Below are 25,742 nucleotides of genomic sequence, written 5' to 3' on the forward strand. Positions count from 1 at the left end.
CTGAAGGCAATCAATATAAAGGATGATTGAAGAAGCTGGCGTAGGAATTCTTGTGAAAATTTCCAAAAATATTTCTTTAAGAACTGTAGAATGTTTTTTAAAGATCTTCTGTATGAAATTTTGAAAGATCTCATATAGTTATCGCTAGGTAAATCAAAATAGTCTAGAAAAGCTTTGTAGTGCTCATGGATTTCCGACAGCAAATTACCAAGAAATTCTTCTAAGCATCCCTTGAAACGACACAGAAAGATCTATCTGAAGTATTTCTGAAGAGATCTTTTAAGAAATCACTAGAAGAATTCCTGATTCCCTCGAGGAATCTGAGAAGAAGTTCATGAAAAACCTGTAAAAATCACGTAATAGTCCCTGGAATCCTTTGAGCTTGGCAGTTGGATTAACTACAAGCAGAACAAAGGAAAAAATGACTTTAGAGATCATTTTTCTTAAAATATATACGTTCAAGACCTTCTGTTATAAAAAGGGATTTGCATTAAAATGGAGACTAAGCCTTCAAAAAGGGATCTGACCATTCCTGAAATTGTGCGTACCATGTCCCGAAGATTTTTTCAACAACACAGATAAAAATATTTAAATTTCACTGTAGCGTAAACAAAAGAGTATAGTAAAAGTAAATCAAATTCATCTATTTTTACAGCGTCACGTTTAATTTTCAACTAAAGATGCTTGAATGTTACATGATCGTGTAAATTTAAAGTGCATTAGATTGAAAAGTAAGCGATTCGTCGTTGACATTTCAGTTTATTTTGATGCTCCAAATATGTGCATGAAATTTACAACATATTTTTAGCTGTGTATAATAGAAATGAGAGCCGGCCCAGATATCCGTAGTGGTAAACGCGCAGCTATTCAGCATGACCATGCTGAGGGTCGTGGGTTCGAATCCCACTGGTCGAGGATCTTTTCATAAAGGAAATTTTCTCGATTCCCAGGGCATAGAAGCATCTTCGTACCTGCCACACGATATACACTCCCGTGCAAAAGTTTGGGTTCACCCCATCAAAAACATATAAAAGTGTTCTGTCCATATCTCCGTGATTACAAGTCCAATTCAAACTCTTTAAGCCGCATTCGAAAGGAAAAGAGTTATTCTTACTTCGTATGTATTTTTCCAAAAACATTTTTTCAATTTTGTACACTAAATTTATACTTGAAGTTGTAACATTTTTCAAAAAACACACTGAAAAATCATATCTAATTTCCTCAGCATTGGGTCGACCAAAATTTTAAATCAAAGTGTCATTAGAATCGTAATCTTATATTCTTTGATGAGACACCACGAAATTTTGGCGGAAAAATCTGGAAAGTATTCAAAATCAATGAAACAGTCAGTCTAGTCATCGTGCAAAAGTTTGGGTTCACCCCTCAGTATGATGCAAATCGTGCAAAAGTTTGGGTTCATCTGAGCCACACGCACATCATTTTTGTCAATATCTCTGCCATTTTTCAACCGATTTTAATAGTTTAAAGCTTTTTTGAGCGCAAATAATGGCACGAACATGATTGGTTTGAGATTTCACAGATTTAAGTAAGTTCAGGTGAACCCAAACTTTTGCACGATACACCATACTGAGGGGTGAACCCAAACTTTTGCACGATGACTTGACTGACTGTTTCATTGATTTTGAATACTTTTCAGATTTTTCCGCAAAAATTTCATGAGTGCTCTTCAAAGAATATAAGATTGCGATTCTAAAGACACCTTGTTTTAAAATTTTGGTCGATCCAATACTGAGGAAATTAGTAATGTTTTTTCAGTGTGTTTTTTGAAAAATGTTACAATTTTAAGTAGATATTTAGTATACAAAGTTCAAAGAATGTTTTTGGAAAAATACATACGAAGTAAGAATAACTCTTTTCCTTTGAAATGTGGCTTCTTCTTCTTCTTCTTTCTGGCATTACGTCCTCACTGGGACAGAGCCTGCTTCTCAGCTTAGTGTTCTTATGAGCACTTCCACAGTTATTAACTGAGAGCTTACTGTGCCAATGACCATTTTTGCATGCGTATATCGTGTGGCAAGTACGAAGATACTTTATGCCCTGGGAAGTCGAGAAAATTTCCAACCCGAAAAGATCCTCGACCGGTGGGATTCGAACCCACGACCCTCAGCTTGGTCTTGCTGTGAAATGTGGCTTAAAGAGTTTGAATTGGACGTGTAATCACAGAGATATGGACTGAACACTTTTGCATGTTTTTTAGGGGGTGAACCCAAACTTATGCACGGGAGTGTACATACACATGCTAAAATGGTCAATCGGTAAAGAAAGCTCTCAGTTAATAACTGTGGAAGTTGCTCATAAGAACACCAATCTGAGAAGCAGGCTTTGTCCCAGTTGGGACGTAATGCCATAGAGAAGAAGAATAGAAATGAGAATCGGCTTGTTTAAGAACAGGGTTTGTAATATACTTTTTAATCAGTTCCAAATACGAATTACAACAGTAAACCTAGTTATCGATAATGAATGTTGAATAGGTATTTAGGCATTTGGGCAAAACAGAAGAGTAGAAATACAATGTCGCCAGCAAAATGTTTTGTACAAACATTGGCTACACATGACAAATACAACCAACCAAAAAAACATTTAATTTGCTTGAGCGATGTTCCAAAAAATCTGAATATTTAAAATGAAAAGTGGTGCTAAAGGAATGCTCATTAGAGTGATGCAAATTTCAAAATTTTTGCTCCCCTATGCTTAAACAATTTACATTATGGTAGAAAGCATCCTCCCAAAATTTGAAATGATTTGGAAGAAATTTGACTGTGCACACGACATTTGAAGTTTATATGGAGATTACTATGTAAAACGCCAACCTTTTGTATTCAGCCCACTATCTCTTCGTCATAATATTTTATGGAAAAGTGAACACACTCTTCTCATGTGAAATTCTTCCAGCTTCAACTTTGCCAAAGACCACATTTTGATTGGACGTCAGGAAAAATTGTTATTCATCATCATAGAATGGGTTTGCCTTCAGTAAGCTTCACCAACTATTCGGCAGGCAACAGTGGTGCTCCTGGCGGGAAGAATAGATCAAAGTAATCCAGGCTACTATGTTCTACAGCAAAAAAGCAGTGTTGCTCTGAAAGTAATTGAATGATCATCTCAGCATGGTTTAGACTTTAAAATCAAGAATAACAAATTATCCTTACATCCCAACAAAATGTGGTCTTCGGCAAAATTGTACCTGGGAAGATTTTACATGGGAAGAGTGTGTTCGCTTTTTCATTTATTATTATGACGAGCAGATAGAGGTCTGAACACAAAAGGTTTGGCTTTCCCATAGTAATTTCCATATAAACTTCAAATGGCGTGTGCACAACCAAATTTCTTCCAAATCACTTCAAATTTTGGGAGAATGATTTTCATCATAATTGACACCGTTTAAGCATAGGGGAGCAAAAACTTCAAAATTTGCATCAGTCTAATGCTCATCACTCAAATACGATCATTGTTCACAACGTATGCAACTTTGATAAGAGTCTGATGTGAAAAATTGGTTCAAAAAGGCAACGGTAAGTCCCCTATTAATTTTAAATATCTTCAAAACCAGATGACCTTTAATCAAAATCGACACAGATTCTAAACCTAGGAGATTTTTTGTGATTTTGTAAAAATTCAGTACAAGAAATATCACGTTTTATATAATTTCTTACAGTTAATAGTAGTTGCTAGTGGTAGAGCGGAGAAATTACAAACTTCTTCATTTGAACTCCCAGAAGCAACTTGAGAAATTTGGAGCGAAATCTGTCAATTTTATAGGGTGCTCAAAGTGTTTGAAGTTAAAAAATCAACTATATGTATGGAAAACACTGTTCTTCATATACGTTTGGCCATGGGTGACGATTCTTCTTCTTCTTCTTTCTGGCGTTACGTCCCAATGCAGTAACGCCAGAAAGAAGAAGAAGAATAATGCAGGAAATAGTGCTTACGTTAATTATGCAAACATTGTCAGAATAGCCAAGCATGTTATAAGAAGGATTTTAGATTAATTCGTCAAAACAAAACCAAGTAATCAAAAAATATTTTTCACCAATAATTTTCTATAAATGTTTTATTTCTAGTTGTTTGTTAACGATTCCTAAGGATTCCACAATAACTTGCTTCAATAGTTCACCCACACATTGCTCATCTGATATTTCGTTACTCATATTTTCTTCAAACCAATTTAGCTAACTATTTAAGTTAGTCCAAAAGCTCTATGTAGCACAAGGATCGCTGGATGTTTTCTCAGTTGAAAAATTCCGAATATTCGAATCCAGTTTAATCCAATAATCAAAACAACATCTACATTTTCCGTCCTTCTTAGCTTTGCATGGGCTCCATTTGATGGCGAACAAAATAAAGTATTGCTTAAAAAACTCCAAACTCCAACTCCAAAAAACTGTTGGATGAAGTTAAACAGATCTACAATTATTATGTTTTTCTCTAATTACTATTTCGATGAACTCTCCCAAATGTTTCCCTGAAGGACTCCAATATTTCCTCCACCAATATTCTGATGAACTTCTTTGTGGTATATTATGTAGTTGATCTTCACAGAGTTCATCAAGAGATGTATCACTACTATGTGGAGCGCATTTCACTTGGATTTATTCTACGAGTGACGTGTTGTGTGAATTGTCGGTCTCGTATAACGAGGTGACAATTCTCGACTCGAGTGAAGGGACTCTCCATTTGATTTACACGGTGAATCTCCTCACTCGAGTCGAGAATTGTCACCTCGCTATACGAGACCGACAATTCTCACCTCACGCCACTCGTAGAATAAGCATAACTATCTGCTCACACATGGCAGAACAACTTTTGTCAATTTTACTGAAACTTCCTCGGTACATTTAACACAGCAAAACATCAGCTTAACATGTCAGCATCTTGGAATATTCCAATTAGATTTTATTGAAGATGGACCACCCTAATGGAAACGCAACATCACGAAGAGTCCATAAATATCTTCAATTTATTGACATCACAGCTTCCCAATCAACGCAACAATATTTTTTTCAAAGAACTCATCAAAATTTGCTTTTTAAAATAAATAAAAAATATCCCTTCATTAACAGAGATATTTTTATTCTTTGCTACCATCACCAAAACCATTGGCATGCGGTCATTCAATATGCGCAAAAAAAAAACAAGATATAACACACCTAATGATCATTAAAACCACATCGCAACTCACGACTAATGATTGATGATGATGGAATCTCCAGCAGCTGTTAATTACGATTCTTCACCAGATTATTCGGTAGGTATCAATTTGCGAAAGTCATCCGTCGTCTTTGTCGTCACGCCAGTCGACTAGCTCCCCACAAAAATTAATCCTTCGATAAGCTTTCTCAGTGCCACGTGCGGACGATCGTACAGGTGGGTGCACCTGTAAGTGAGCCCAGTGTCATGAAACCTGCGTATATAAGTGCGCGTGCGTCTCTTTTTGATGATCTAATTTGAAACTCTACTGCTAAGCTCTGCTCTCAAAAAATCCATACCGAAACCCAACACTAATCCCATTCTTTCCCACACAGCAGTGAGAGTCGACCGGTCTAATCACTCTCTTTCACTAATTTCTTTCTTCTGCATTGCAAAGCCGAGAGACATCTCACCAACTTCAAATAGGCAGCTAGTCGCGGGCACTTTGTGCTCGACAAGAAGCTTTTCTGCGGCACCGCGTCTTGACAGATGGACTCATGTTCGCCGCGGATTTGTTTTCAACTATGCCGCTGCCGCATAGTGGTTCCACTTAGTCTATGAATAGTAATAATTTATCTTCCACAGTTTGTAATGAAAAATATTATCAATTATCAAAATAATTATGTTTCGACTATTTAGTTTTGAGGTTGTAATGATTAATATTACCTCAATATTTCTGGTGAAGGATTCCTTCACATGTAGCGAAAGCAGTTCGCATACATAAATTACATTGCAAATATTCCTTTTCCTGGGTGCAGAATGAACTAAACTATTGAATATTTTATTGGAACGGATAGTCTACACGTAAACAACGCATCGCGATTCTTCTTTTTTTCTTGGCATTATGTCTCAACTAGGGCCTGCTTCTCAATTTAATGGTATCATCTTTTTCTTCTTCTTGGCATTAACGTCCTCACTGGGACAGAGTCTGCTTCTCAGCTAACTGTAATTATGAGCACTTCCACAGTTATTAACTGAGAGCTTTCTTTGCCAATTTTCGCATTCGTATATCGTGTGGCAGGTACGATTATACTCTACGCTCAGGGAAGTCAAGGAAATTTCCATTACAAAAATATCCTGGACCGACCCGGAATCAAACCAAGACACCTTCAGTATGGCTTTGCTTTGTAGCCGCGGACTCTAACCACTTGGGTAAGGAAGGCCAACCTAAGGTATACACATTTTTTATTGTTGTCATTTTTACGACAAGCCATATTTATCTGAAAAATTCAAAAATTAAAACTTCACTAGTAATAAATCGGACAAGATTTATTATTTATTTATTATTTATTATTATTATTATTTATTATTATTCGGTCTACAATCACAATTGTTCTCAATAATGAGAAGTCATTTGATTTAGTTTTGTTCGTTCCATATAATTAACTTTATTTAAAAAGTTGGTTTTAGTCGCGAAACTCCTCATTCTAGCCCATAGTGTACCGCCGCCACAGACTGACTGGTCCGTCCCCGCTAGTTAATTGTTCTTTTTTTGAGGCTGTCGGGTGTTGGTTTTTCTTTTCTTTTTTTTTTTGTCGTCAAGACCCTAAGTTACTCTTTTTGCAACTTTCTCCTTCTATCCGTGCGGATAGTTGCTCGAACCCACTACTTAGCGACTTGAGAATTCGGGTTTATTTGAGGTCATGTAGATTTTGGGAGGAAAACAAAACCACAGCTTGATAAATAAGGTTTTGTGAGATGTGATGGTTAGTTCGTTTTTGTTTTGTCCGTTTCGTTACATTTGAGATTAGAAAATGGGAGGAGGGTAATTACTTTCCCTACGAGAGACTCACGCTTGTTTTGAGGTGATGGGAAGCATGTTTAAACTTCAAACAACTTATGCCCTTTTCTTGTTTTACATAATTTTAATTATCCTGAAAAGCAAATATTTTTTCAGCTGCTTGAGCGTTATTTTGACTTTTAAATTTACTCATCAATTTTAAAACGTTTTCTTTCTCAATTTATTGCAGGTGAATTTTCTGCATACGACAACAAAGGATTCCAAAGCAGTAAGTATAGTATTGCGAGGCGATCTAACACAACGCATTCTTCTCACTTTTCAAATCCACTCTAAAACATTCAATGCACGCTCTCATGTCAGATCACTTCATGTCTTACAACCAACGAGGACAATTTTCTCATTAGAGCAATTATGAAAATTTACATTTACACGTATCAAACATCCACGGCACCAACGGTGACGAGTTACACAACCCGAAAAGGTAGTCATTTCAAACGGTTCCGCTCTCTGTATAGATGATGATGATGGTCCGCATTTTTAAGCGGTTGCAAGTAAAGTGGTCCGGAGGAGCGTAAGCTGAGAAAATCATAGCGCCCTTTCATCCAAAATAAGCGATGTTATAGTATTACGTAGATCAGCGGCGTGATTAGGGTTTGGTACGTACAAGGGTAGTTATGCAATATTTATTTGACAATAAGCTGCAAACAAGGATGAGTTAGTTGAGTTGAATTCAATTAGGCAGATGCTTTACGGAAACCAAAGTGCTGTTTGCGTTGAATGTTGTAACCACATTTATGGGAAATACATCAAGTTGTGTGAGTAAATCATCGGTTTCTTTTTCTCTTCAAATTGCAATAAATTCAAAAATATGTAAACAAAGGACCGACTTTAGTACTGTGCCATTTAATTGCACTAGAGTTTGAATCCTTTGACAGATACGCGTATTTTCGAATTCAACTCTAAGGTCTTGCAGTTGAGGTCTAACTAATGATTGATGCCATGTTCAAAACCACCACAATGGTTGAAGCAAGTGGTGTAAAATTTGGTGCGGTCTTCAGCAAAGTTGTTCAGCAGATCAAGAAAATTCGGAAGACAGACAGTTTAGTTCGCCTTTTTCCGCTAGGTGACACTAGTGAGTATGTGAAATTTAGCATTTGAAGCAAGTTCTATCTCGTGATCCATAAGATATAGAAAGTTCGAGCTAGCAACGAGCTCGGGAACGTTTACTCGCGAGTAACCGAACAAGGTGTGATTTATTATGGTTTTGACACACAAATTAATTGTACAACCATCAAATCAACAGTAAACTACTTGTTTGTAGTCAAAAACCCTTGAAAACCATAAATCTCGGAGCACAATATGACTTTGAGCAGCTCCTAACACGTTCGCGAATCACTTTTAGCTTCGGTTACTCGGGAGCACGACAGATGCGAGTAAACCAGCGCTCTGACGCTCGGGAGCGTTTGGTTTTGTTTTTGTTCCAATTCAGAAGAAATGTTCGCCACTTTCCATCACTGATTATAAGTTCAAGGACATCCAAATTGCAAACAGTTTGGTTCTAAATTTTGCTGCTAAGTTTTCGAATATCTCAGGAGTCTGACCACTTAGAAAGATGACATCTTCGGCAAAAATATTCAGTAGCTTAAGGACGATCATTATTACAGTCAAGAAATTCGGGATTTTGCCACTAGGCGGCGCTAGTAAGCATTAAACTTTTGTTTCTCAGATCTCATGATCCTAACCACTTAGAAAGATGGCGTCTTCGGCAAATTTGTTTGGTAACTCAAGGGCTTTCATTGTTTGAGCTATTTGATACAAAATTTTGCAACTAGGCGGCGCTAGTGAACATAAAACATTTGTTTCACAAATATCTCAGGAGCCTGGCCACTTAAAAAGATGGTGTCTTCGGCAGAGTTGTTCATTAGCTTAAATTCTTTCTTTGTTTATTCCTTTAAGTTCGAGATTTTGTAAAATAAAGATAGTCCCTGAGCTTCTGAACAACTTTGCCGAAGGTGCCTGGCTAAAAAGTCAAGATCCTGCAGTATCCGCGAAACATAAATTTCATGCTCACTAGCGCTGCCTGGTGGCAAAATATCCTATTTCTTGGCTCAAATAATGATAGCCTTTGAGCTACCAAAATACTTTGCCGAAGACACTATCTTTCTAAGTGGTCAGGCTCCTGAGATATCTGCAAACAAAAAAATCATGCTCACTAGCGCCGCTTAGTGGCAAAATTTTGAGTCAACTAGCTCGAAAAATGATAGTCCTTAACTTACTAAACAACTTTGCCGATAGAAAGATCGAGTCTTCGGAAAAGTTGTTCAGCAAGTCAAGGACATCCGAAAAACAAACCATTTGGTTCTTAATTTTGCCGATAGGTAGCACTAATAAGCATATTTGATCAAACAAAATCTATCTTGGGAACCAGATGAAACTGAAAGCTCGAGTCTTCAGCAAAGTTGTTCTGAAAGTCAAGGAAAAAATATTGATTCATATATTTTTAACCTTTGGGCTGGCGCGCTGTTGTATTTTGTACAACAGTTATGATTTATATGCTATCATTTTGCAACAAAGATATCTTTTGACACCAAACCAAAATGTATTCCTCAAAAAACATCTTAAGAACAATACTTTACAGTTCTTTTTTTACAGTGTGGCCCTTTATAATGCGGTAAAATCAACAAATGTGCAAAAAAGTCGCATAATAATGAATGCACTACTGACGGTTCAAGTAGACACAAATTGAAATTGGTTAATCTCTGAATCCATATAATTTCGAACCTTGGAGTCTTCAGTAAAGTTGTTCTGGAGGTGGAGCGCTATCTCATGGTGCCTCGAATGCGAATATCCCAAGAGCCTGACTACTTGAAAAGATAGCATCTTCGGCAAAGTACTTCAACAGCTCAAGGGCTATCATTATTTTAGCTAATCTCGAACTTCAAGAATTCAACAAAAATTGCATTTGAGCTACCCAACAACTTTGACGAAGACGCCATCTTTCTAAGTGGTCCGGCACATAAGATATTTGCAAAACGAATTTTCATGCTAACAAGCATCACCTGGTGGTAACATTCAGAATCATCTAGCTCGATCAATGATTTCCCTTAGGTTATCAAACAACTTTGCCGTAGGCGCCATCGTTTTAAGTCATCACGCTCGTGAGATATCCGCTAAACAAAAAAGTAGATGAAAAAACGAGTTTAGTACTATACCATTTAATTCCACCAGAGTTTGTATCCTTTGACAGATACGCGTATTTCGACCTCAACTGTAAAGCCGTCTTCAGTGTCGTGTACTAGACTCGACTTGTCGACTACGATTGACTGCATTTTCTAGTTATTCAGGGCAGATTAACTTCATATTTGAGGACATAATTACTGATTCACTCCATGTTTGAGTGAATCAGGTCTGATTCATTTATTTACAAGCAATTCATGTCTGATTTACTTTATATTCAAGCGTTAAACCTTCCTTAGTCCCTAACAAAAAGTGACAAATTGTGACTTAGGGTCGTTATCGACCCGAAAATTCAAACAGCACGCAAAAATCAGTGTGTTGACGGAATTTAGTTCTGTTGGGCTTAAATGAAAGGCACGCATGTCTAGTTTCAGAAACCCTTCCGAAGATCCGGATTTGGTCACTGTGGCCACCGGGAACCTACTTTATCTGAAAAAAGTCCCTTTAGAGACACTTACTTTGAAAAGCTACAGTTTCCCGACCAAACAAGTAATCTTAACCGTCATCATATTGTTGAATACGATTCTCAAATCATTTAGTTATTCATACCAGGTTCTGGAAACCCGAAACATCCGAAAAGTAAGGTACTATTCGGTTGATGGATATTTTGGCATAAAATTTCTCTGGCATAATAAACCTATTGCCGGTGCACATCTCCTGAAAAAATCGGTTCAGTAAGGTCCATGTGGAACTGGTTCCTGAAGTCCCGGAACGCGGCCAATCTGAACAATTAGATAAAATTACTCGAATGTATGCCCCAAAATCAAATGAATTGTGTCCAATTCTTTACGATTTTTTTTTTTTTGATGTATTTTGCCAAAAGGATGGTCGTTTTGGAACACCAGAATGGCCACCGGGAAACCCGTAATATGAGACCTCTAACTTTTAGCAAAAAAAATAGGCATGCGACGGCTCAATTTTGAATCCATGTGACTCTGCTAGTTCAATTATAGATAAATGACCACTTTGGTTCTTCTGGACCACCGAAAGAACCCAGGAATGACCACCGGAGATGGCCGTATTGTCGGACGTTTCAGTTTTTGTACCAAAACTAGGCATGAAACGGCGCAATCTTTATGATTTTAAATACTTGTGACTCTTCTAGTTCAGTTATAGATGAACGTCCACCATATGCTTAGGTCAATCGATTTCTAAAACTTCCTATTTCATCATCAACTTTTCTAGAGATCTCATCATATTTCAAAAAACTTGCGTTTAGACCTTGACATTATATATGATGCACCATCCGAAACTTTAATGGTTGTTCAAGATTTCGATTCGTTTGAAAACTCACCCTTGTCATCACGCGATTCTTCTTTCGTCTTCATTTTTTCACTTTTTGCTCAACGAACAGCTCTTTTTTTCTCGGCTGTTCGTCAACATCTCGCTTACCCTCATCCTCTTGTTCTGCAGCAGTCGGTTGCACTAACGTTACATCTACTAGGAGTCTAGGAGTATCGGCACCCGTCACCGATCCCGGAACCAGATGGCCCCTGCTGCGTAGGCTCCGATTCCTTCTTCAGAATCGTCGTTTGGCATTCAAGTTGTTTCTCCTCGACACGTTTGGCAAAATCCGGTCGTAGATCGCAGGCCTCCACGATGTCGCTGTGCAGCCTTCCTTGAACAGAAGATGACTGCTGAACCGCATTCTCTCTTGGATAATTTGCCTTTATATGATCCGTACTCCTGCAAAGAAAGCACTTGTTGACCATTCCATCGTAGCAAATCCTCGCCTGAAACTTGAGGCCTAGACTTGAGGCAGAATTTATATCGCATTATCCATGTACAGCCCTAGCACTATTGAGAACACATGGAAACCTTTGCGGGGATGATACTTCTCTCGAACTTTTTGCATGATGATTCCATACGAGGACAAAGCCTGATACATTTCTTTATCTTCTATATCCGAAAAGATATTGAATACCCTGATGTACTTGAACGATATGTCCGCTTTAGACACTGTAACGTTGACCGCTTTTCCATTCTCGTACTGGAACGTTAATACCGATATCATATTATGCAAAGCCGCCTTCATAAAATTTTCACTTTTGCTCTTCTCAAAGATCGCCCCCGAATCCTTTTCCTTATGGATTGAGTGGATTCCCAATTAACCATGGAGCATTTAAAATAGCATACAAACAGCGTTATATGCGTTGTCACGGCATAGCAATAAATGCTTATCAAGCGTATAGCTGTCATTAGTGCTTCCCAGGTTTTGGCGAAATAACGCATTGCTTCAATGCTACACCTTCATGAACGTTGCATTCAACTGTCAAAAAAGTGTAACGCCTTGGTGGTGAGCGAAGAAAAAGCAAAATGTTGACCCTCTCTCTTCTCTTTCTCTCGTGTCGTGGTTTCTGTCATTGGAGCTTGTTGTTGTGGTGAAGTTTTTTGCTCAGATACCGGGTTGGGATTCGTAATGAGAATCTGGCGATTATAAGTTTTTTGATGGTGATGCTTCGCACAGCAAGAACTGCTACGGGAGGTTGGGTGACGAGCGATGAATTTGTGCCCTACTTAAGCTAGCCTGATGGAATCTGAGGCGGACAGGGCTGGGAGAAATGACCAGGACACGGGTTCTAACAATAACGAACAAGGTTTATTAACAGGAAACGGTCTGTACACTTCGGTGTCTTGATGTGGAATGGGGTTGAAAAAATTGCGCGGGAGCTCACGTCAGTAAACCAACGGCTACTACGTTTACACCCCCTCTCGTTGGGACACTCCTAGCTTCATCCGAAGTTCCTCAAATCGTCCAACGTCCAAGGCCTTTGTGAAGAAGTTAGCTAGTTGGTTTACGCTCGCAATCGGTTCGACTAGCAACTTCCCAGCAGCAACAAGATCTCGCAGAAAATGTGCTTGATGTCTATATGCTTCACACTCTTGCTCTCGACGTTCTTGGCCATACCGATACATCCACGGTTATCTTCGAATATGGTCACTGGTTCGATCGTCTTCTCACCTAAATCACCGAGGATTCCGGCCAGCCATACTGCTTCCGATGCTGCAGCACTCAATGCCACATACTCTGCTTCACTTGACGAAGTGGCCACCGTCGTCTGCTTCTTGCTTGACCATACAACCGTCGATACATACACTTGTAAAACAAATCCGCTAACTGACTTCCGGTCCTCTGTGTCGGTAGCCCAATATGCATCCGCGAATCCGATCAGGGGTAGCGCTCGGTCATCTCGGTAAAACGTAAGGCAATGGTCCATCGTTCCTTTTAGGTAACGCACCACTCGTTTGAGTGCGGTCCATTGCTGCTGTCCGGGTTGGGATTGGAACCTCCCAAGGTACCTGGACTGGAAAACAGATGTCCGACCGCGTGGACACCATCACGTACATCAGGCTCCCCAAAAGTTCACGGTACGGTTCGTCAAAGGCTTCGGTTACTTTACGATCGAGCTGTAAACCCTTCTCCATCGGGGTCCTTGTAGGGTTGCACCAGGTCCGTCACACTCGGGCTCAGATTAGGTACCACTTCTAGTACTGCATTTGGTCCCTCGGTAGTGCAAAAGGTACCCAAGTTTGACAGATCGCAGTACACATTTCACGGCATTCTAGATTACCTTATGAACCATAAAATTTTGGGCAACTGCAGGGGACATGGAGGTCTTTAATTTGTCTTTGGTTGCACTGCGACATGCCGAACTTCTGGAAGATTTTCTCCAGACTATTTTCTTGAGATAACGTCATCTTTCCGCTTGACCGATCGTACCGTATCTTCATGCCGAGGAAATGGTTTAGCTCCCCACAGTCAGTCATGGCGAACATCCGGGACAGTTCGCGTTTCAGCTCCAAGATCGTCGACAATTTCATGCCCGCAATGAGGAGATCATCAACATACAGTACGACGAACACGGCATCTTCCCCCCTCTCGTCGGTACGGGTGTATAGGCAATAATCGTGCTTGGAACGAACAAAGCCTAATTTCAGGAGCGCTTGGTTGAATTTCTCGTTCCAACATCTAGGGGATTGCTTCAGTCCGTATAACGATTTCACCAGACGGCATACCTTGCCTGGAACCGCCATGTATATTTCTTCTTGAAGTTCTCCGTGAAGAAACGCCGTCTTTACATCCATTTGGTGGAAATGAAACCCTTTTTGAACACCAACAGCCAGCACGATCCGAATTGTCGCTAGCTTCGCAACAGGTGCATAGGTGTCTTTGTAGTCCAGGCCAGGTTTCTGTAGAAAACCCTTGACAACCAGTCTCGCTATACGGCGCACGGGGTTGCCGTTCTCATCCTCCTTGTTACGGAATACCCACTTCGCCTGAAGGGGTTTCACACCGGCTGGGCATGGAACCAGTTTCCATACCTTGTTGGCTGCCATGGATTTAAGCTCTTCGTCCACTGCATCCAGCCACAGCTGTCGGTCATCTCGCGCTTTGATTTCATCAAACGATTCCGGGGGATCTGAGGATGGTGAAAGATTCCCAGCGGACGTTGCTCTGAACCCAGTCAAAAAGTCAAAGAACTTACCTGGAAGCTTGCGCTCCCGTTCACTGCGCCTAGTGTTAGACTCTAAACAGTCATCACCTCTTGTTTGTGAAGGGAGCGCCCCAGGATTTTCAAGCTGTTCTTCAGGAAGTTCCTCCAGGTCAACCGAATCTTCATCATCGCTTGGAAAAGAAACTATCGCTTCCGGTTCGACTTCCTGATCATCCTTCTCGGCTGGCTACACTGTCGGAATCATCAACGGAACCTTCAAATCTTCACTGTCTTCAACTGCATACAGCATTGATTTCTCGTCAAATTTGATGTCACGAGCTATGAAGATTTTTCTTGACGATCTGTCCCAAAGGCGGTAGCCATTAGGAGCATATCCGACCATCACCGCCTCTCGACTCTTGTTGTCCAGCTTCTTTCTAAGTTGGCCTGGCACCCATGCGAAAGCCTTGCATCCAAAAATTCGCAATTTCGAGAGATCCGGTTTAACACCGGTCCAATACTCCGCAGGTGTACGGTTGTCAGAGAGAGAGGTAATAGGGCAACGATTCAAGATATACGTACCAGCAAGCACAGCCTCGCACCACGTGTACTTCGGCATATTCGAATCAATCAGCATCGTCCTTACCTTCTCAACTAGCGTACGGTTGAATCTCTCAGCAACACCGTTTTGTTGTGGGGAATATGCAACGGTAGGCTGGATTTGTATCCCCTTCCGCTTGTAGAACGCCTTTTGTTCCTTCGAACCGTACTCTCGTCCTTGGTCAACGGTAAGCTTGCTGATTCGTTTTTCAAACTGGGCAGTCACCATCGCTTCAAACTTTTGAAAAAGACCAAATACTTCAGACTTCTTCTTCATTGTGTACACGCAAGCGAAATGGCTCCAATCGTCAATGAATGAGACAAAGTACTTCGACCCGTCCCAAGCCGGAGGATCGATCGGTCCACACACATCCGAGTGTATCCGCTCCAGCAGACGACTAGCTCTTTCTCGATGTCCGTCGAAGGGTTCCCTGCATTGCTTTCCAAGCACACAGGTGTCACAGAATCCAACAGCATTCACTTTAGGACCGAACCCTTCTGCCATGTTAAACCGGGCCAGCGCGTTCATCGTAGATTGGCTGGCGTGACCCAAACGACGATGCCAAAGGTTCCCAGTATCCGAAGCACACACATTTGCTGTGGCTCCCGTCACGTTCAAATCTAAATCAAGTTCGTACAAATTACCTCTTAGATGTGCTACTCCAATTATTGCGTTCTTTTTCTTCATCACAGCTTGATGCTTTCCACCACGGGTTGTGAACATCACGTCGATGCCACCCTGGGACATCTTCTTCACGGACAACAGGTTACCTCTCAGCTCAGGTACGAAGATCGCATTCTTCAGTTCAAACCGCACGCCTTCTTTGGAAAATCCGAGGACTTCACCTTCATATTTGCCAACAATCGAGACGCCATCTTTGGCCACATCGATCACGAACGGTTCCTTGAGCTTCTTCACCGACTGCATGCACTCCAAGCTGTTTACTAGATGATCGCTACATCCAGAATCAACCACGAAAGTCGACTTCTTTGTGTCCATCTCCGCTGGTGTCTTGTTCACCATGAACGAAACAGCCTTACTTCCAACGGCCGCATTCCCCTTACCTTCGGGCTTCTAGACACGACAATCTCGTTGCATATGTCCAGGCTTTCCGCACCGATGGCACTTACCAGCAAACGGCTTCTTCGGCTTCTCGGGCTTCTTATTTCTTCCACCGACAAACGCTGCACTCCTGTCTTCGCAAGAATCTTCCAACCGATCAGACCGCTTGGATTCCTCCACTAACAGTCGTTGTTTCACGGCTTCCAACGTCAGGTCCTTCTCGTTTATATTCTCCAAAGCCGTAACCAGGGAGTCGTAGCTGTCGGGAAGGGTCAAAAAAAGCTGTGATACCGTATGGTTCTCCTCCAGTTTAGCGCCGGCTGACTTGAGCTGCCGTACGATATCGTCGAACTGCTGCAAATGATGCCTCATCGATGCGCCCTCCTTCATCCGGAGTCTCGCCAGCTGTTTCCGTAGCAGGGTCTGGCTGGCCACCGACTTCTTGGCGTAGTTGTCCTCGAGAGCCTTCCACATATCACGCGCCGTCTCCTTTTCCCATACGTTGCCGAGGCACTCATCCGAAAGAAATCGAACGATCAATGACTTCGCTTTTCGATCGGTCTGCAGGAACTTCGCTCTTCCAGGGTCCTCTTCAGCAGGAACGTCCTTCTTCAGCACCTCCGAAACTTCCACTGCTTCCAAGTAGAGTTGAACTCGGAAACGCCAGTTCTCGAAGTTCGATCCAAGAGCATCCAACAGGGGAATTCCGGAGCCTTCCATCGTTGACGAGCCCATAACCTGATGGAATCTGAGGCGGACAGGGCTGGGAGAAATGACCAGGACACGGGTTCTAACAATAACGAACTAGGTTTATTAACAGGAAACGGTCTGTACACTTCGGTGTCTTGATGTGGAATGGGGTTGAAAAAATTGCGCGGGAGCTCACGTCAGTAAACCAACGGCTACTACGTTTACATAGCCCTTTTGAGGTTCGCAAATGTTGTATAGCCAGAAAATGATCGATATACTAGCATTTCATTGGCTACTGGTTTTTTTTTTCAAAATTTTACATAATTTCCAAAAGAAATTATAGCTAAGGTTCAAATGAGAAAAATTGATTTCAAACGCTAAGCTGAGAAGCAAGCACATAGAGGCGTGATGTTAACAATAACAAGAAAGGAGAAGAAGATTGAGAAACAAGACAAATTATTCAAAACCCTAAGAACGCCTCTGTAAAATCAGTGGCGCTATGACCGAAAACCCAGCGACGACGCGTCACTTAGTATACATGCAGCCAATTTATTCCACAGTTCGACAAGCACTCACGGTTCCTTAGCTCTCTCTCTACCAATCGGTACAAAGCGCCAAAACAAACCTGCCTACCGAGCGGTATCCAGTAGCTGAGTCAACAGACAGTCCCATCGACAACGATGACTACGACAACTACACCATAAATAGGGCAGATGTACCGGTATTCGCCATAGTACCCGGATTACAGTACAGACATAAACTAGTACTCAACCCAAACATCGAACAATGTTTTATTTTTATTTATTTTTTATACCTTTATTAGTACCATTTCAATCATGTGACACCTAAGTGCTCTGTGTTGCCTAACACTATCATTTTAATTTGGTTAAACTAAATTAAGATTTTATAAATATTTTGTTAACAACATATTACATTTAATTTGCCGTAGCAGTTCAGAATGTTTACAGGTGAGTTTATTTCACCCGCTCATAAGAGAAAAACGCTTTCAATTAACTCAACCTAACTACACAGAAAAAATCCGTTCTCGTATCCGTGAACAGCAGACGTGAACTCGTCAACCGTTCGTGGTGATTCATGGTGTATTTTTGTCAGTTCACGTTTTCCAGAACTCCTTTTTGAGCGTGTAAACATAAATAAACAACGCATTTACCGTGGCAATAGATTACTGACACCATTTTTGTCTAAATTTAAAAAAAAATCGACCTTTGTTCTTATGTTTCAAAATAGGATATTCTATGTAACTCATTAGTACTACACCAGAGACGAAGCTCCAGAATTATTTTGAAAAATTTATTTTGAATGCTCTGTAGAGCTTTCTTCCTGGTATTACAATAGTTCATTTCGGACAGCATACAACATGGCTGGCTTGAAAGTTTGTTTGAAGATCAAAAGCTTGTTCTTAAGACAAAGTTTTGATTTTCTGTTAATAAGAAGATAAAGGCATTTTATATATTTTTACCTTTAGTTTGAATGCCGTCAATGTGACTTTTGAAAGGCTTATTTTTATCTTAAAAGATCTGCAAAACTATTGCAACAAATAGTATTAGTTTCGATGAAAATTATATCAATTTCATATAAAAGCTGTACTGGTTCACCCACCCTAGCAACGTGAGCGGCAGATGAATATGAGAAAAAAAGGCACTGTAAAACAGTTCCAACAATAAAGATCGTGCGGGAAAATAACGATAGCGCCACTATACTGCAACCGACTCGACCGATCAAGTGACCGTACAAATGCCCTTTTGCAGAAGCGTGGAGTTGCCAATGGAGGGCGGTGAGAGGCATTGAGTTGGCGCAATCGAAAGTGACGACCGTCCAATACTGGGGCCCAGTGCCTGCTGGAACCATCATGGGAGACTGGGCAACATCTGATCATATTTCTGCTTCCCTATTCGGAGAAAATTTATGTACTTATGATTGCTGGGCGAATGAAGGCGACTGAATGCTCTATTAGCGGTTTTGTTTTAGTGCTTAAATGTGGAGAAGTGACAGTTGTTCCAATCGAGCTTTGATTGGCGATAACCATTTTTGTAAAGGGTCTGTTTTGGAGCGTGTATTTACTACAATAAAAAATGAACTGATTCGAAAGACAAAGTCGGTAATGCGAGAAAACGATTAGAGACGGGTTTTTGTTTGGCGTTATGATGCACGAAAGCCATAAAGGAGGGCAGTGTGGGAATTTTCTGCACGTGTAAACTTAGGCTTGTAAAAATGTTAATTCCTTTTGGATTTGAAAGGTTTTCTCGTATTGTTCAACAAACTGCAATGGTATGTATGTGATGAATCTCTTTTTTCACTTACTGTACTGATTTATATATATAGGTTGCCAACTTATTCGATTTGTTTAGTAATAACAAACTGAAAAATTTGAGTTAATTAAACTGAAATGAAATTATGAAAAGAAAACACGTGCTCAGGTGCGATTTCATCCCAGTCCCTTGTTTGCTAGACAAGTGCTTTATCAACTAAGCTAATGAGCCACTTAGTGGCCGAAAAAACTCAGAAGATAACAAGTTTTAAATTCAAATCACAACAGTTCACACAAACCCTTTTCATAACCCATATCTTTATTAGGAAGATTTTAAACCGTCCTCTGAAAAATAAATCAGAGTTGAATCTTCGGAAACAACTTATTTTGATTCACTAAAAATAGAGGTCAATCTTCAGTAGTCTTTATTTGCTGTTTGCTCAACATGCATTTGAACGTCTCGAAGGTCACACGGTTCATTTGACTTCCGTCAGATGCTATAAATATTCGTCATAATTGACACGAACCATACTGGGTCCTCTACATTTGCTTTCAACGGTTACCACGATTTACGTCCTCCAGAACTTATAAATTACTCCAGAATTCAAACCAAAAACCTCAACAATGGTTTCAACAGCATTCGTTGTTCTCATTGTCCCCATTCAATATAGCCAAATACTAAAAAAAATGCTTAGCTGTCTAGCTTGTTTCATTATTAGACATTCTGAAAAGCATTGGATCTTTTCTCTTTCATAGTAAGATTCGGTGGGTGAACTATGAGCTGCTTGTGACGACGGCGGTCCCATATATGTCAATCAGTCCCCAGACAACAGGCAAACAACTCTTTTTTTTTTCGCTCGAAGATATTCGAAGACTTCGTTCCGGCCGCAGCGACATTGTGGTTCGTAGAAGAAAAAAAGCCACTCGTGCAGCTATCCATTAGGAAATTTGCGTCTAACGCCCCGTAAATCGCCCATAAATATCGTTCAACAAAGGCAGACAACTCGTGGCTTTGATTTCGTTTCGACCCACTCGAATAAAAATAAGAAGGCAAGCAGCGGGCGCATATCGCCCATCGAACTTGTTTGCAGCCTTGTGAACTATAAATTAAGAAAATCAGCCTAAATTTATTTTGACAACAACCAACTCCTCCCTTTTGGAATAATCGTGCACCGGAGAGTGAGTTGTTCACGGCCGAAAAAGTCGTAAATTATCCTTTTGAATCTATCGATAGACGCCTTACAGAGCTCGAACGGTGCTTCCCAGAGCGTTATTGTCAGAAAAAAAATCTCCATTTAATTTTGGCTCACCAGTCGATTTCCATGACTAAACTGCATGTCTGAATACAATTTTCAAACAATCGATTGGTTCGTACACCCGTCTTAAGTCATAGGTTCACATATTTAAAGAAAAGCAGTGACCGCAAGGACTACATCATCTAAACTTTGTTCAACGTGGTCTTACCTCTGGTATATTTTGTTTTTAAAGTAATATAGTCAACTCTCCATAACTCGATATTTAAAGGATCATCCAGTTATGGAGTTATCTAGTATATAATAATACAATAGATAGAAGTATTTGTAATAATGTTTTTTAATTCACAATCAATATTTTTATGTTCATCAACTGTTACTACAATTCGCAAGTCTTAACCCTCAAAATCCCTGGACGAACCTGCTCTCTGGCAATAAAAAATGTATTAAGCCGCTGGGAGGCGCCAGAAACATATTATGCTCAGTCATGTGTATCTCAAGATCCTGATCAGTTTGGTGTATTCGGCAAAGCTATTCAACAGATGATGAGTTCGATTAGGAATTCATCCGCTAGGTGGCGTTAGTAACAAATTGTCTTTATTCTTCGATATCTCAAGAACCTTTCCAGCTAGAAGATTGGTGTCTTCGGCAAAGATGTTCAACAGAACATGGGCTATCTGGTGGCGAGACAAATGATTGAGAGTTCTTCCGCTAGGTGGCTCTAGCAACTTTTTTCAACATTCTTATCAAGATCTTGAGATACTGTTAGAAGTTCTGTAGTAACAAAATAAGCCATTTAATGAATATCTCAAGATTCGTACCAAGATTTTAGGGTTTAAGAAACTACTAGCGTCACCTAGTGGATAAACTCCTAATTATGTGTTTTAGCAGCAGATTGCCTTTGCTCTGCTGAATATCTTTGCGGAAGACACCATCCTTATATCTGAAAAGATTCTTGAAATATCGAGGAATAAAGAAAATGTGATACTAGTGCCACCTAGCGGATAAATTCCCAATCAAACTCTTCCCCGCCATAGAGCCCTTCATCTGCTACACAGGTTTGCCGAAAACACCAACTCAGGATCTCATCAGGATCTTGAGTTACATATTATTTAATAAAATTTATTGCAGGTGCCACCTAGCGGCTGAGTTCTCAATTAAATTGTTCATTTCCAGATGGGCCTCGATCTGCTGAACAACTTCATCGAAGATCTTATTATAACCGTTGAATTTATGTTAATGATCAATTTTGGACGGTTAATGGACAAAAAGTCGAAAAGACAAAAGGTCGAAAATTATTTGCTTTGTGGGAAATTTATCCTTCTTTGAAAATAGATTTTCGACCTTTTGTCCCTTTTTTTTGCTCTTTGATCTTTTGCCCTTTCAACCTTTTGTCTTTCGACCTTCTGTCCTTTCAAACTTTTGTCTTTGGACCTCCAGTCCTTTCGACCTTTTGTCTTTCGACCTTTTGTCATAGATTCATTTTGGATACTTCATGTTTACGCTTTTTCTGTTACCAGGGGGGATTGTTAGACCAACTAGCCGCATTTAGTTTCAAATTTATTTTTAATTGATTGGTCTAATGGACTTCAAATGGAGGCCACTTCAAAATTCAAGGTTCGTCCCGGGATTTTAAGGGTTAATTGTGAACCAAATAAGGAGATGTTCAATAGGGTGCATCTTATTTTGAAACTTTTAGCATCATTCTCTTCAAAATTAAATTTATGAAAAATTCATAGCACATCAAATTTGTCTAAAATTGAAACTAGTCCTAATTAAAAGTAGTTTTCTCCAAATTTTATCTCACTTTTTTTTAATTCATCTATGTTTGATCATGACAATTCCAATTATGTGAATGTTTTTGAAGCAATTTAAGTTTTTTAACATATACAGCACACTTTTGCTTGTATAAAACAAATTCAATTAAAAAATTTTCACTTAGTTATTCAACAAACACTTTTCAAAAATGATTTCTAGTAAAAAAAATTCTTTTAATGTTCACGTGTTTACGCTGGAAATTCAATATTTACTATTTCACTGAAGCTTACACAGCATCTAATTATAGTTACAATTCAGATAGTGCAAAATATTTTGATATACGCACAAATATTTATGTTATAAAATTTATTAAAAATTGTGGCAAAGACCATTTTTAAGGTTAACACTCTAATACCCAACGCCCAACGCCAGACGCCTTTGTACTTTGGATTTTTTTGTATTGAAAAATGTTTGAAATATTAAATTATTTTAAACGACTAATTATATTTAGATCGAAAATAAATATTCAGGTATTAGATGGTTAAACATGAGAAAACCAAATGTAAGCTTTCGTTTTAACGTTAAACTGTGAAAAGTTTTGAATTTTTCCTTATATTCCATGCGTTGGGCAGTTTTTGCTTAATAACTAAGTTGAAACGATTTGTAAACTTCATATGTTTTTCACACTTTTGAAAACAACCAAATCATCTTTGAAACCTTGATGATTTAGAATCGGTAAAGTATTTATGAAGTTATAGGCAAACACATTTGAATTTTTAGTAAAATAAGAACAGAATTTTAAAATAACTAAAAATTAATTAATTAGGTTAGCTCTGAATTTAGTCGAATTTGATGAGATAACGCTCAAAATTTTTAAATAAGCAGAATAAAATAGGATTTCATTTCATAACTTGAAATTTTACCTTCAAGTCGCTTGCGCCACTTCTTAATCTCAATATATTTCACTCAAAGTTTGAAGCGTTTCAACTGTGATTTAATTTCATAAGAGCACACGAGTGAAGCAGCACCCAAATGTCTAAATTTAACGGGACAAAAAGGATTTTAGAATAGACATCTAGTTATTTAGATAAATTTACCTTACTCGCGACATCGACTAGAGACATCGAGTTATGGAAAAATCGATTTATTGGGTGCACAATGTATGGGAATTTGTGGGCATCGACAAATTCATCGATTTTTAGAGTTTATAGAGTTATGGATATTGATTAGTGTAGAATCAACTTTATCGCTATTTTATGAGTAACGTATTTTCTTTAATCATTAATTCAAATAAGATTAACAAAGTATCCGATACAGTTAATGGTCATGAAATAAGTAAATGGCAAACAGCAATAGGGTTCTAGAACCATTTGCCAATTTTTGTACCAAACGCTTTAGTTTAGGCCAAAAACACATGTTTTCTAAATTTTCGTCGGTTTAAGTTTTAAAAATATTTTACGGTTTTTGAGATTTGACACCCCTTACTTTAAACTTAAAGAAAGTGAACGTCATTTTGATATTTAAGTTTAAATATGTTGTAGCCGTTATTTGAACTAGAAAAAAATACTAAAGTAGTTGCAAGAGTTCATTAAAAAATTTTAGAATCCAATAACACTGAAGTTTTCTTCACGCGTTTTTTTTACGCGGTATCGCGTGAGTTTGTTTCTCCAATAACCGACCGACGTAACAAAACAACTTACTGTATATGCTTCAAAGACTTGTCACTAATGACTAAAGCAGTAAGGGATCATGCACAAATTACGTCACGCTCCAAGGGGAGGGAGGGGGTCAAGCCAAGCGTGACAAGCCTTACAAAATTTTCGAAGGACTCATACAAAAAAGGTGACAAAGAGGGGGGAAGGGGGTCATGGTAAAGAAATCGGCCCTAAGTCTACTAGGGGCCCAGACAGCCATAGCGATATACGCGAAGCTATCCATCAAGACTAAGCTGAGGATGGTGAGTTTAAATCCCGCCAGTCGAGGATCTTTTCACAAAGGATTTTTTCTAGACTTCCCAGAGCATAGAGTATATTCGTACTCGTTACACATGTAAAAGAGGTGGAATGGCTAAGGATAGCTCCCAGTAATAAGCTGAGAAGCGGGCTCTGTCCCAATAGGGACATATCACAAGGAAGAAAGTCTACTAAAAATCTTTACAGGATTCTACCAAACATCTTTTCAAGATAAATGAAAACCGAATTTAGAATAATACCATTTAATTCCACTTTAGTTTGCATCCTTTGACAGATACGCGTATTTTGGCCTCAACTGTAAGGCCGTCTTCATTGTCGTGTACTAGACTCGACTTCTAGTACTCGACGCCGAATACGGCCTGACAGTTGAGGCCGAAATACGCGTATCTGTCGAGGGATACAAACTCTATTGGAATTTAACGGTCTAGTACTAAATTCAGTATTGGAATATAGGTATTCCACTAAACAGTCTGAAGAATTATTTCCTTTTCAAGAGGTTTATAAGGAACTTTGCAATCAAAAGGACATCTATGGAAGAAATCTATGCAAAAAAAGGGCATAACTATAAAATGGACCCAACGGTTTTCCTTTTTTTTTCTTCTCACAGCATGCAGTGTTCCCATTGAGATAAACTGGTGAGATAGATTTGTTCTGATTATATCTGTCTGGGGAGCACCGTGTTTCTAGCTAATTTATTTAAACCCCATTGAGCGTTCTTCTAATTTTGGAATTCATCGAAATTAGGATCAATGCCCTTTTCTAATACGAACGCATGGCTCTGACGACGACAAACGTGAAGGATGTTGTAATACCGAATCTATTTTCTTCCATCCATTATTGAACGGAGCGCAAATCACACTGACCGCAAAAAAAGCGTGACGTGCGTGCACCGTATGCCATGTGCAATGAGATCCCCGCATCAACCAAACACAAAACATGCAATACGTAATCGGACGCCGCCGCCGCCGCCTGCAAGACTCGGCTTCGGCGAGAAACGTGACAGAACTGCCGGCTGAGCGCAATTGTCGTGAGTCGAGTGCGACAGTCCAGTCCAGTAGTGGCGATCGCTTGCAGGTCCGGCGCTTTCTGTGAAATACTATACTTCCTTTCCTCGCTTCTATCTTGATCACCGGCACTGCATCTCCCCAACACACCTTGAATGAACGGCGCTAGCTGTGGGACAATAAGTCAGTAGGTCATGTGTGCGAATGTGTAAGCTGAGCACCGAAGACTGCGCAGCTCTTCAAACGAGAGTTCCACGACCACCACCAGTGTTACCGGTGGTGGAGACGATGATCATAGATTTATGCACGTGGGAAACTGGTCGTTCGGGAGCCGGTGATAGAGTAGAAATCGAAAGTTCCTGATGTTGTTGCGGAATTTTCATTGTAGGTACCTACCTATGTACATATTTACTGAAAGTGGAAGTTGACGAGAGTTAACGAGAAACGCAAATTTGTAAAAAGGTAATTGATTCAACGAGAGTTGATGAGGGTTAATTGAAGAACAGTGTA

The 25,742-nt window shown here is 39.6% G+C and overlaps 1 protein-coding gene across 3 annotated transcripts in view; it reads left to right on the forward strand.

Moving 5' to 3' along the window:
• LOC5571620 (calpain-11) overlaps positions 1-25,742 on the forward strand; it is a 307,260-nt gene that overhangs the window by 218,881 nt on the left and 62,637 nt on the right. For all 3 annotated transcript variants that reach the window (XM_021854158.1, XM_021854159.1, XM_021854160.1), the window contains exon 4: positions 7,179-7,217. In XM_021854158.1, coding sequence (XP_021709850.1) covers positions 7,179-7,217 — 39 coding nt within the window. The remainder of the gene's footprint in view (positions 1-7,178; positions 7,218-25,742) is intronic.

This window comes from Aedes aegypti, chromosome 3 (assembly GCF_002204515.2).
Source record: "Aedes aegypti strain LVP_AGWG chromosome 3, AaegL5.0 Primary Assembly, whole genome shotgun sequence".
Taxonomy (NCBI): domain Eukaryota; kingdom Metazoa; phylum Arthropoda; class Insecta; order Diptera; family Culicidae; genus Aedes; species Aedes aegypti.